This window comes from Paralichthys olivaceus, chromosome 1 (genome assembly GCF_024713975.1).
Source record: "Paralichthys olivaceus isolate ysfri-2021 chromosome 1, ASM2471397v2, whole genome shotgun sequence".
In the NCBI taxonomy this organism is placed as follows: domain Eukaryota; kingdom Metazoa; phylum Chordata; class Actinopteri; order Pleuronectiformes; family Paralichthyidae; genus Paralichthys; species Paralichthys olivaceus.
Window position 1 is genome coordinate 16,871,394 of NC_091093.1, and position 12,590 is coordinate 16,883,983.

General features: G+C 40.9%; 1 protein-coding gene across 2 annotated transcripts; it reads right to left on the reverse strand.

Annotated features, from left to right (window-relative positions):
* Nucleotides 1–5,484: 5,484 nt before the first annotated feature.
* cmtr2 (cap methyltransferase 2) lies at nucleotides 5,485–11,967 on the reverse strand. Of its 2 annotated transcripts, none has more exons than XM_020098630.2 (3): nucleotides 11,889–11,967; nucleotides 8,094–9,350; nucleotides 5,485–7,575 (listed from the first exon to the last, which is right to left on the reverse strand). In XM_020098630.2, the coding sequence occupies exons 2-3, from the start codon at nucleotides 9,339–9,341 to the stop codon at nucleotides 6,541–6,543; spliced, it is 2,283 nt and encodes a 760-aa protein (XP_019954189.2). In that variant the 5' UTR covers nucleotides 9,342–9,350; nucleotides 11,889–11,967; the 3' UTR covers nucleotides 5,485–6,540. The 2 variants fall into 2 exon arrangements, with proteins under 2 accessions (XP_019954189.2, XP_069379534.1); XM_069523433.1 differs by lacking the exon at nucleotides 11,889–11,967 and adding an exon at nucleotides 11,249–11,858.
* Nucleotides 11,968–12,590: the final 623 nt, after the last annotated feature.

Sequence of the window (12,590 nt, forward strand, 5' to 3'; positions counted from 1 at the left end):
GATCAGTTAATTCCTTCCTGCTCATGGATTTTTTTCAATTCTCTCTTAGTTAAGTCTCATGGATTAATGTATAAATACAGTTCGGCGTGTATTTATCACTTCAAACATTATCTACAGCAGTCACAGTTTCTTAGCGTGAATGTTTTTTCTCACTGAGTGACTCATTTGAAGTCGGCCCATCATAGTTCGGTTGGATTACATCTTTACTTTTCTATTTTTTCTTATCTATGTCCTGTTAGTTCTTTTCCATTTTCAAATTTCCACTAATACTGCAGAAAATAGCCGAGCATTATCACTCTGTTCTACAGAGCAGAAGGATTTTTAGAAGTCCTCAGCCGTGACAGTAACTTCACAAGCTGTTCTCCAGGCCCGTTAACACAAATTCATTTATAATAACTTAAATTATATTTGGTCATATCCCCATTTAATGCAGTAAGAGTTTGTGTCCACCACACCGGATGTGCAATAGCTTTTCTGTTTTAGAGATTGATCTGTGTTGTCTTTGTTTTTTAGATGATCCATCATTCCTCCATATACGTCCTTGAGCGGGACAGAGGCGGCTTGTTGTCTGCAGACAGCAGCTGCACGAGAAGAGGGAGTTTCCTCGTTTACATCGCTGCAGCGTCGCAGTGACAGTGAGCAGATGTTTACTGTGATTTCTTAGTCGTGTGTTTATTTCTACACTTCCTCATCTCACCTGAAACATGACTGTCATCCTCAACATTTTCCTGTATCCAGACCCACTATTCCAAAATCATCCAACCATCATACAAGCTCTACATGTATTTACCTGTCATATTGCATTGTCCATTTCTGATGACTCCATCAGATCCTCATATATAATATACATATAAAACAAATGATCATAAAGTGTTAAGAATGTTTAGTCTGATTAAGTGTATTAACCACCCAGAGCTCTATATGTGACACTGAACCAGACTGGAGCTCAGAGGTCAGTCTGTTCATGCTCAGTTCTCAACTCCAGTGGAAAATAGAAAGTTCCAACTGTGGGATCTGGAAGAGGTTGAAAATTAAAAGCACTTTTCGTTTTATTGTCTATTATATCATGATGAATAATAATGTCAATAATGAAGGAATTATGCAAATGTCCCTATTTACACACAGAACAAATTTTGTATTAACCAACAGGACAGGAGTGTGTCTCTGATCTGTATAAGGCAGAGTAAATGCCAAAAGTATGTTTCATATGTTTAACGTCTAAGGTGAAGGATTGTTCTGTGATATGTTGGTTGTGATATTCTGACATGTAATCTGTTTTTTGCTGTGGTTCTGCTCCTGCGCTGTTGTTAAGTGTGTCGTGTTTTGTAAGCCCATGGGCCGGGGACATTTTGGTGCAGAACACCAAATTTACAATGTTTTTGACTGCACTGATTCTGAGTATGATTTCTGATCTTTAAATGTCACATTGCATGAACAAGTTGAAGTTTATAAATAAAAAAACCTTTGATTTAATCATCTGATTTGCATTATTCTAAAAACACGGAAGCTGAAAACTAAAACTGGAGCTGGGGGCTGGGGTGTATTTATTTAAAGAAGCAGAATCATGTTGCTGGATGAGCTGAAATGCAAATGATGCACTGCCAAAGCTGGAAGCAGAAATAAAATGTTTTTAAATTGTGATATCAGACAGATGAACTGCATCCTCAAACAGCTGAAACCCTCTGCAGTCCCTCTGGGAGGGAACAGCTCAGCTGAGGGAAGAACTGGAGGAGGAGGAGGAGGAGGATACTAACATTTTTACAAACCCTAGTTGGTGGGGGTTCGATGACCTGCTTAACATAACGACTCCCAATATAAGTAGACCTGCACAGAAACAAGTCCTCGGGTTTGTCTGGAAAAAATCCACCTTTTCCTCAGTTTGAGGGCAAAAGGAGAGAGAAGGAGTTCACATCCAAAATCCCGATACTCCTTCTCCTCAGTGGCTCAGCAACTTCCAGTATCAGCACCTGTCAGCCACAGGGCGACACGGTGGATCAGTGGTTACCGCTGCAACTTCACACACAGACCTCAGCCGAGCAGCGGAGCTATTTCTGTGTCTTTATGTCCCCCCCTGTGTCAGTGTGTGTTCTCACACACCCCAAAGACATGACGTCCAGATGAACCGCACAATCTAAGTAGCTGCTTATTAAAAGATCAGATAAAATTGCAAAATAACAAAACAATTTAGTTGATATATTCTGGATGACATGTTTCACAGATGCACACCACTCCAACTCCATACCAAAGATGTATTAGAAATGCTCCACACTAATCACTGACCACTCTAAGTGATGACAAATCATCACTGTCCAGGACCCAGAGGAACTAAAGTTTCTATAACCGCCCAGTAAATATGAGCCTGATGGTGGCTCCTGAGGTCGGGTATCATCCAACCCATTTGGATACGTCCTCTGGGAACCATAAATGTTAGTCTGGATCAAAGTGGTGCACCCAAGACGACTCACTTTGACTTTCTCTTCTTCTCTGTGTTGTACTGCAGAGATGACGCAGCAGGAACGTCTGCTTTACAGTGACAGTATCATCAACCAGCCAACAAACGTGAAGAGAAACATATTGAGTGAGGTGATGAAGTTAGACAGAGCAGACTGGTGTGACCTCACACATTTACCAATCACAGAGTGTTTTTTTAGTTCTCGGCCTGGACATTTTACTCAGAGCAACAGTTCCTCATTTTGGGAAAAAACACTTCACTTTGTTGCTGAGTGACTGATGAGTCCATTAAATATGTAGCTGCCAGTGGTGGAATATACTCACACAGTGAGTTTACGTTTGTTATGCTGAGGATGTTCTGTGGAAAGTTTTATTACTTCAACCTTCTTTATTTTTATTTCACAGATCCGTGATCACATTTACAAATTGACTCAAACAGGCAAAACAGCTTTTTCTCCTTAAACGAAAGCTCTCTTACTTGTCATTCAGTCATTTGTCAAATTGAAGAGACAACTGACAAATGACTGAGGTGTGACGAACACGTCCTGCTCTGCAGACTGTGCAGAGAACACCTCCCTCCACACTGGTGCATCCCTGCTGCTTAGTTTCGTTGCATAATGAGAGTTTCACTTCACCTGATCTGTCATCTTTCTTTTTTCTGCAGACAGCAGAGCAAGTGTACTAAAACACTGAGATTCAAAGGGTCAGCACAAGATCTATATCATTATTCTGTTGAGCTTTGCCGCAGTTTGTCTCATTTGCATTGACGCTGTGAAAACATTGTGTTTGCCCTTTCACTGCTTCCCTCGGGGTGTGTTATCAATATACACCTGATTTTATTTGATTTTATTTGATTTGACTGATATATATATATATATATACACACATATAGACTACTGTATATGCTGTATACTTGTACATACACAGTATATACCGATACATGTTTTTACAGCTGTCCATATTAAAATTACACATATCACTAATATGATAAATAAGCACTTTTCTAGGTCAACAACCTTTCCATGAGTTCACAAGTTCACCATCCAATCACTTCATCCTCACAGATTAGATGGTGTGTGTGTGTGTGTGTGTGTGTGTGTGTACATATTTCGAAAGGCCAGTGTGGTGACAGAAGAATATTACACTGAGGAAGGATTACACTCCTGCCACAAAATACAATCCAGTCACTTGAGTCAATCACACACACTCGTTCTCTGTCTCACACACACATTTTTGCCAAACCTCACCATTTATGCAATGGCGATTTTTTTTTTACCACTGTCACTACACCTCCTTTATTTTCTTTCTCTTCCTCATGTAGGAAATGCAAAAATCTCCTGAACCTTTAATTTGTATTAATCTGCCTGATTTGAATTGGTGTGTGTGTGTGTGTGTGTGTGTGTGTGTGTGTGTGTGTGTGTCACTGGATTCAGACAGAACACAAAAAAAGATTACTGGAATGTGATTTGCTGATTTGCTCTATAATCCAGGTATCAGACTGACATAATGAAAATCTTATAAGTAACCTGAGAGCTTGGAGTGTTTATTACAGGTTGACCAAAAATATTAACCGATATCAGCCTTGGAACAAAGGTCACAAAACAATGAGCTGAGATCATGGGACCACAACTAATCTGGCAATAAAAAGGTGAGAGATTTATTCCTCTTTTAACACTAAGAAGAAACCTGTACTGTGCTTTACTCAGATTATGTTTCAGTATTTGACAAGTAAACATGAAGTGTTGCCTTAAACCAGGACGTGATCTACGAGAAAGTGACATGAAGATATGTGCTGCTGTTGAAAGTATACACTGCACCTTGTTGGAGAAATGTCACTATTAACTATTGGGATGAGCACAATCTAATAAACAAAAATAATGATTTGATAACACTGGTGATACAGGAACACATGATGGATTATTTTACATTTTAGAGGCAGGTTTTTATTTATTTAGTTGATGCCAGTTTTATTGTTGTCTGAGACATTTAAAGTGATCAGGCTGCAGATAGGATCATCTCCACCATAACCTCATACAACATCCAGTCAGTTTTTCATTAATATGAGCTGGAGGTGAAAACAGGCTGCAGGAAATTGTGTGTTTGTTTCTACCCCTTGTTTCACAGATGCTGAGGGATGCTGGGTAATCGAAATGAAGGTATGCAGGCACTGCACCAATCACAAATCTACCCAACACATCCATTACCCAAAGGAAAGCAGCTATAAAACTGTGGTGTGGCTGAGTAAAAGGAATGACGGAGAGATAGTGGTAGTACCACACCACACATGTACATTAGAAAAACTGCAGATGTCAGAGTATTGGACTGCATCTGCAGTGTCCCCATACAGAGTCCACATATATATCCATATAAAATCCTCACACTCAGATCTTCAAATAATTTAAGCATCAACAGAGGATTAGTAAGAAAACAACTTTCGGAATATTTATTTTAATATTTATTTTAATATTTAGTTTTGATGGCTTGTTTTGTCCAAAAGGTTTATGTGGGTAAAAATAAATAAATAAAACAGTTATCTGAGGCACTGGTTTAGGTTGATCATGGAGCCAAGAAGTTTAAACTGCGTGTGAAACAACCGAAGATGATCACTGTGCAGATGGACAAAAGATACATTTAACCCACCAGTTGTAACAGTCTAATAGTTTGATGATTGATTTGGATCAATAAATGAATTCTTGTCCAGTAATGATGTCAAAGATCTGAATCCAGTTTTCATCCATCTCTAAGTTTGGTTTTCTGGCGAATATAATGAGCATCATCACTTCACTGAGCTACAACTGAGGCTGACGTTTAGTTTCTGTAATGGAATCTGGAACGGATATTTTCCACTATTAGAACAACAGTTTTCTCACATCTGAATATTATGAACAATAAGAATTCAGCCATAAACTAAAAGAAATATTTTCTTTTAGCATATTTTCAGGCTTATAGCTTTGACCAGCAGGCAGATTTCTTTGTTTTCCGACAAAGGATTTTAACTTTCTCTGGAACAAAAAACTTTGACTTCACACCACATCAGTGCAAATATTTATTTATTTTTTCTGTATGGAAATAATCTCTTCAGTAACAATATATCTATATTAGAAAACAGAAACCCAAACTAAAATCTACATGTAATCAAATGCAAAAACTACAAATATACAAATAATTTTTTTATTGAAGCTAATGTGTATGTTTGATTAAACCATGCAGTACTTATACCTGCATGGTCTAAATTTAGTGCACTCAGTGCGTCCTTTCATATGAAGACAAAATATTTTCCTCACTGGACACGAAAGAGAAATGAATTGGTGAATAGGAAGTTGGTTACAAACTGCACAATGTCTCAGAAAAAAAAGATCCAACACAAAAGGATAAAAAAATGTGTTGCTAAAGACAACAGGCACTTCAAGATAAATAGATACAAAAAAGAGTGAATTTTGTTCAGATGTTTATAGTTGATATTTAAGTGTCATCTGATGTTTAGTTCTTCTATGATTTATTTAATTTTATGACATCAAATAAAGTCTTTAACATGGATCCTTCACCTCTGAGTGGATATTTATAACAGAACATATGCACCGGACAGGACACTGAACAGTCCGAAAAAGCACACGTTTATCCAAAACATTGTTTCACAGTAGAACTGCATGGGTGAAAAACGTTGTGTCTGAATGGTTCTCAAGGGAGCTGCGTGAGGAAACCGGCAGAAAAGAATCTGGAGGTGTGGCGTTTGAAAGAAGCGAGCTTACCACACCTCTGCAGCCCACTCTTCATCCCTGCTTGAGGCTCGGGGCTACATGAGCTGCTATTTACATAACACACATGATTCTTAAACCTAACTGTCCGTAGTTGAGTTGCATTGTGGGAAATGGAGTTGCCTCTTTATGACAAGGAAAAAGATTCTGATAAACTGACCATATCTTTGGTTCTGTGTGAATGTTGATCTGTCTACCAGGATTTGGACACTGTTATAAGAGGTTAATTACTTTTTTAATATCAGCACACAAGAAAGACTCCTGATTGAACTTGTGCAGTTAAAAATGATAAGACCGGTCCTGAAACAATCACGTCATCGCTCAATAACCTGCGCTAAGACTGATGCATGAGAAGATGCAGCTTCTGTCGGATGATTTCAGAGTTCATGGTCCACAGGAACTCCATCAGTCCTCCAGTGAGCAGCTCCTCCATGGGAACAAACTGCAGCACCTGTCTGTCCCAGCCAGGAGGCTGACTTTCACCCCCCTCTCCACTCAACAGCTGACTCATGCAGTTGTGAAGGTCTGTGAGAACGGGCAGTATTCGAGCGGCAGCGTCGGCGCAGAAGCCAACGCACACAAGCACCGTCCCGACAACACCGGAGGGGGGCGGACACCTGAATGTGACTGAGCGAAAACACACATGCAGGCAGAATACAACAGCTGCTGTGACACGTGTGAGGGCAGAGAACACAGGCAGCAGCAGGGCATCCCCAGAGTTCAGCGTCTGCAGGGAAAACAATACACAGCCGACGAGCTGCTGCTGGTACAGCGGCTCCCCGTCGTGCAGGGTAATGCAGCCTCTTTGAGGAAGTGAAGGCTCCACAGAAAATATTAAGACCAAGTCCTCAATTTGGTTCTCACATGCACACCAGACTGTGCGGTTGCCAAACACCAGACACTGTCTCTTCTTTTTGTTCCCGCCACTGTCCCCTGCAAGACTGGACAAGATGGAGGCTGCACAAACCACATGGCAAGAGTCACAGGGACGTACACGAGTCCAGTCGACTACCGTGTCCATCAGGGCTTCATTCAGGTGGTTTAACAGCGCTCCTTCACAGAACGGAGAGTTTCTGAGAGCAGGCAGCGCAGCCCCGACAATAACGAACCACGAATCCATGTGACACTTGGACAGGGGGCCTTCCAGCACGCAGCCTGTCCCACCGGCCTCGGTGCAGTGTCTTTGTATCCATGTGGCATGGTAACCCTTCTCGATGCGCTCCCTCCAGGTCAAGTTCTGCAGCTCCCTTCGCTCATTAAAGGACCCTGTTTGCTTCCTCTGCCCTGGAGGTCGACCCCCTGAGACGCTGCAGCACGCGGGACTCACAGTGTTACGAGAGATCCATCGGCTCCGTGGAAGGAAGCTCACCTTCACACAGAGAGAGATGATTGATCATGATCACACGTAAGGCTTTTAAAAGACTTATAAAGTCAGCAACTATAAAACTTGAATCTAATGTTGGATTCAATTGTATTCGAGCACAAACCAGAACATAAAATAGCTTCGAAGGGTAAATCAATTTTTTTCATCTTTTGTACCAAACCAAGGAAAAATGAAAGATTTTGTATTTTGTGCATATTAATAAATGGGAGATTATGTGATCAGCTTCTTAGATGTTACTTTTCTGTCTTTCAGACAATAACAAACTTGTCACCTTTTGGTTTTCTGTCAAATTAAACAAGTGAATAAAGCAGCATTTTTCATTGCAAATTTCTGTACAATTTTACATACACTTATATATGGTTATTATTCAATAATACCATATAAAAGGTAGTATATATATATATATATATATATATATATATATATATATATATATACCGTATGTATATTGTATATAATTCTTTCTGAAGCTTAAAAAAAGTTTAATCTGACAGATGTCCTACCTGGAATCGCTGCAGGTATTCATGAACCGCACAGTCCCTGACGTGGTCGAGCCGCTGCCTTTGCTCTGTGCTCATATTTTCAAACAGCTGCAGGTTTTCTGTGATCGTCTCCACCTGCAGCATGTGGAAGTAGGAGCACACCTCGTCGTGCTGTTTCAGAAACGATGCTGGAATTAGTTCATTTGGGAAGAGAGCCTCTCGGTCGGCCAGCTCTGGACCATAATTTCGAATGATTTTAGAGAGCAGAGGCCTCACAGCTTCCTTGCCGTCATAGTTCAGACACACTACGTAAACCTCAGAGTTGCCGGCCTTGCTGGTGGCAGGTTTGAAAACGTTGACAGAGCGGAAACAGCAGTTCAGCAGGTAGAGTAAGCAGATGGAGGAGTGTTCGTACAAAGTGAACATCTTCAGCACAAAGGAGCCACCGGGGCTCAGCAGCAGCAGTGCAGCTGTGACCTCACAGTAGTGCAGCGACGCCACCAGCGCCTCCTGCTCGTCCGGGTTCTCCTGGCAGTCGAAACTACCATCTGCCGTCACCAAATCCACTCTGTGCATGTTAGACACAAACACCTGCAGCTCCAGCACGTGTTTCTGGAGCATGATGTTGCCTGTGTTGTCTGAACCAAAGAACCACCAGGGCAGCGTGTTGGCGATTAACCGGTCATCTGCGATGGTCGTGTTCCCCCCGTTGGCCTCGTGGTATGGGTTGAGAGTGTTGGCTGCCCAGCTCCAGTCGCAGTAGCGTGTGGCTTCGCTGGTTTTGATGTAGTGGTTCAGAGCGGCTATAAATGCCCCCGGAGCTTCACACAGGTGGACAGTGTTCAGCTCTCCGCTCTGAAGAGCCTCCTCTGGAAGAAGGTTAAAGGTTCCCAGGATCTCATAGAACTTGCACCAGGCCTGAGTGCAGATCTCGGCATTGGCAGCAGAACGCACTGCGGCGATCACCTTACCCGCCCGATTGGTGGAGTTGGTGTGCTGATGCCAGACCTGGATGTTCTTGTCGCTTAGCTGGTTCTTCACAGCGTTCAGAGCCACTTTCAGGGCCGGCAGCCGACATCGCTCCTCCGCCGTGTGTCTGAGAGCAGCGTTCGGATCTGGGATACGCCACTCGCCATTGGATGGCTTCGCGTAGATTCTGACTTTACTGAAAAGACCTTGAATCTCGAACAGTGTGTCGGGGTCAGACGCCACCATGTCACTGAAATGTTGCGGCTTGACTTTCCTCCTGGTCCCATTTCCTGAGCTCATCCTCCACACCTGTCATGACCAACACCAAGAGTTAGATGATGAAAATCACTCTATGTTTTAATGTTATCCACCAGACTGTTCAGTATTAATGTGACCTGCTCACAGTGCATTTCTGCACACAGCACATTCACAGTGAATTATACCAGGGCTCAGCTCTGCAGCCCATTTTGCGCTACATGCATGAGCGGTGTTGAATTACTAATGTCGACTCATTGTGATGTGCAGCCCTCAGGTAACAGAGCCGACTGTAAATACTGGTGATTAGCTCTCCAGGCTGGGGCTTCACCCGTTCAGGGCAACAAGAGGGTTTCTACATCACTGCTAATTACACAGACTTTAGAATCATAACGTTTTGACACATTTTCCCATATTTTATCAAGAATTTCAGGTAATAAATACATTTGGATCTAAGTTATAATAAATATCTTGTTCCTGCAATGTGGAAACCATGCATCTGCACATTACCAGCAAGACAACAGCTCAGTTTACAGTTTTGTCAAAATGCATTTTCCAATAACCTACTGAGTTATTGTTTAAAATCATCTTAAGTAGAGAAATTCCCTCAACTCCTCAGGGAACATAAACCGTTTTTAGAAATTGACTCTGGAAAACATGTGGAAAATTGGGACTGGACATTTTCCCGAGTTTGTCACGTGAAAACACAGCAGGAGATAGTTCAGGTCAGACTCAGGAAAATATTCATAATATTGAGGTGAGGGGGGGTGTCTGGATAGAGAGGCAGGACATGATGTATTAATCATGCTGCGGATGTCACATGTTTTTGTTTACAGCACATCAACATGCCCACTTGCTCGCTGTGAGCTTTATCATGGACTTACTTTCTGGATATTTTACTTGTAGGCTGGCAAGAAAAGTTACACAAAAGGTCTCAGACATTTGCATTCTCACCGACAGCCCCTCTGCAAAATATCAACAAAGTGTCCGGACTTCAGTGCATATGTGTAAGCAGCTTTCATTTTTCTGTTTAAATTCAAAATGCAAAATCACTGTGTTTTAAGAGACAAGAATTCACAAGATACTGACAATATGTCTGATCGCCACAGACAAAGGTACATGAGTCACAAACTCTGTTTAGGTTAGTCCATGATGGTAAACCGTTTAACTAAGCCATATCAAACTTCAAATCCTGCTACGCTTGAAATCATTTTGAACAATTCATGCAATTATTGAGCAATTTCTAATTCATGGCATAAAGATAATTTACAGTCAGAATCATATTAACCCCAAAGCTTATTCTCCGCTCATGTGCTCATGATTTAGTTGACTACACTGGGCAGGAGGACATATTTCTGGGTTATTTCTTGATTAGTCTTGAGTGGCTCAGTGATGAATGGCGATATACGGCATAAAGCTGATGACAGCACATTCATCAACTATTCATCATAAATCACTCTGATAAGCACTATTACTGCGTATGAAAGTCATCAGCTCTGTGCTGTTTGTAAATGGTTCAACGGTTGTTAATATTTAACAGGCAAGAAAGAATAACTGGCTGGATGTTACTGTTTTATCCATAAAGAGATTCAGAGAGGTGATTAAATATAGTTAGAGAGATCAGTCAAAACCATTTCGCAAATGAAAAATTACCTTAGAATTAGCTATATACTTGTCAGTCAAGGGTAAGTACAATTAATATTAGTGGCAAATAATTAGTTCGTTAATGACAGAATATTCATTAAAACTAAATATATTTGCATGACCAAACTTCTCAATCTAATATTATAAAGAAAACCCCTTTATTATTCTTTTAATTCACATGAAGATGAACTTGGTTTGTACATAGCGGTCTTTTTGTGGCATTTTATCAACTAAAAAAGTCATACTTCTCAATTGTTCAGAAAAGAATCTCCGTATCAATTGATTGAGAAAAATATTGGGTTTTCTACCTTGATTAAAATCAAAACGCATGTTCATCTTCAATCCAAGGATTTTCAGTGTTTCCCTGCATTTTTGTCAAAGTAAGAAGATCTCATGTTGGTGAAGTTCAAACAATTCACTACATGTTTTCATGTTGTCACAATCTGAAAGGACAGTAAGTGATATGTACATGATTAGAGTTTACCACAGATTCAGTAAATATAATAAAATATATCTTATAAATTCTGGCAACATTAAGAACAACACTATTGGCTCCTGGACTGGATGTACAGTGACAGGTCCAGTCAGTGTGTCTCTCTGTCCTGTCCAGTCAGTGAGACTGAAACACAACTGTTGATGCGACCAAAACAACCACTAAACTACTACATGTTGACGTGGGCAGCCTTTAGCGCTGCGTCAATGTGGCTGCGTGTTCTGGGCTGTGAATAGCACTAAAATAACCTCTACGATAAATGCTGAGAGTGGAGAACATGGACTGAATGTGACACTCGGGTCTGTCTGCTCCAGGTTCGATCGCCTCAGACCCGCAGTGTGAGGGTTCACTTGTCCTCTGATGGGTTCACATGAACGTCTCTGTCCCTGTGTCTGCGAGTCTGTCTGTCCATCACTAAACCACTAAACCCCCGAAGACAGAGGAGACACACTCACCGGACTAATGGCTGCAAACAGGAAGCTGTGGCCTCACGTGACGCAGAACGACACCGCGCGTGCGTGTAGAGAGTGGGCGGGGCTTCTTTTAAAGGTACATGTCGTACAAGTTAAAAATGAATGTGGTTAGTGTGAAGAGAGAGAGAGACAGAGAGAGAGAGAGCTTCAAATGGATGTCATACAAGTTAAAATGAAATAAATAACGTCAAAATGATTGTGATCATGAGAGAGGGTTAAAGCTCCAAATTCATAATTATGTTCTAAACAAAGTAAAACAGGTTGCTTTGAATATTCATTTTGCATTCACATTTTCATTTCTAATATTTACATTTATCTGATACTACTAAATATTGTTCTTCAATTCCATATCTACAGCAACATTTGTCAGAGGTAAAATAGAGGTTAATGTGTAAATATGGTAAATGTTAATATGTTATGGAGGATATTATATTTGCTACGTGCACAGTTTTGTCTCCCTAACCCTACAAAATGTCAATATGATGGGTCAACTTTGAGTAAATCACCTGTATTAAAAGGTGCTGTTTCAAAGAGGATCAAACCATTACATTCCAAATATACTGAAAGAGTCAATGGTTTCAAAAGGTGTTTACTTGACTTTTCACATGACTCTAAAAATCTTCCAGGTATCAAGGAGCCTGAAGCTTCTTTATACAAAACAATTAACAGAATGATGAACCCCAA

Bases quoted from the DNA above. Each gene is read 5' to 3' on its own strand.
- cmtr2 (XM_020098630.2), bottom strand. From the start codon at position 9,341: ATGAGCTCAGGAAATGGGACCAGGAGGAAAGTCAAGCCGCAACATTTC. The intron at 7,576-8,093 runs GTAGGACATCTG...CTCTGTGTGAAG, and splicing joins AATACCTGCAGCGATTCCAG to GTGAGCTTCCTTCCACGGAG.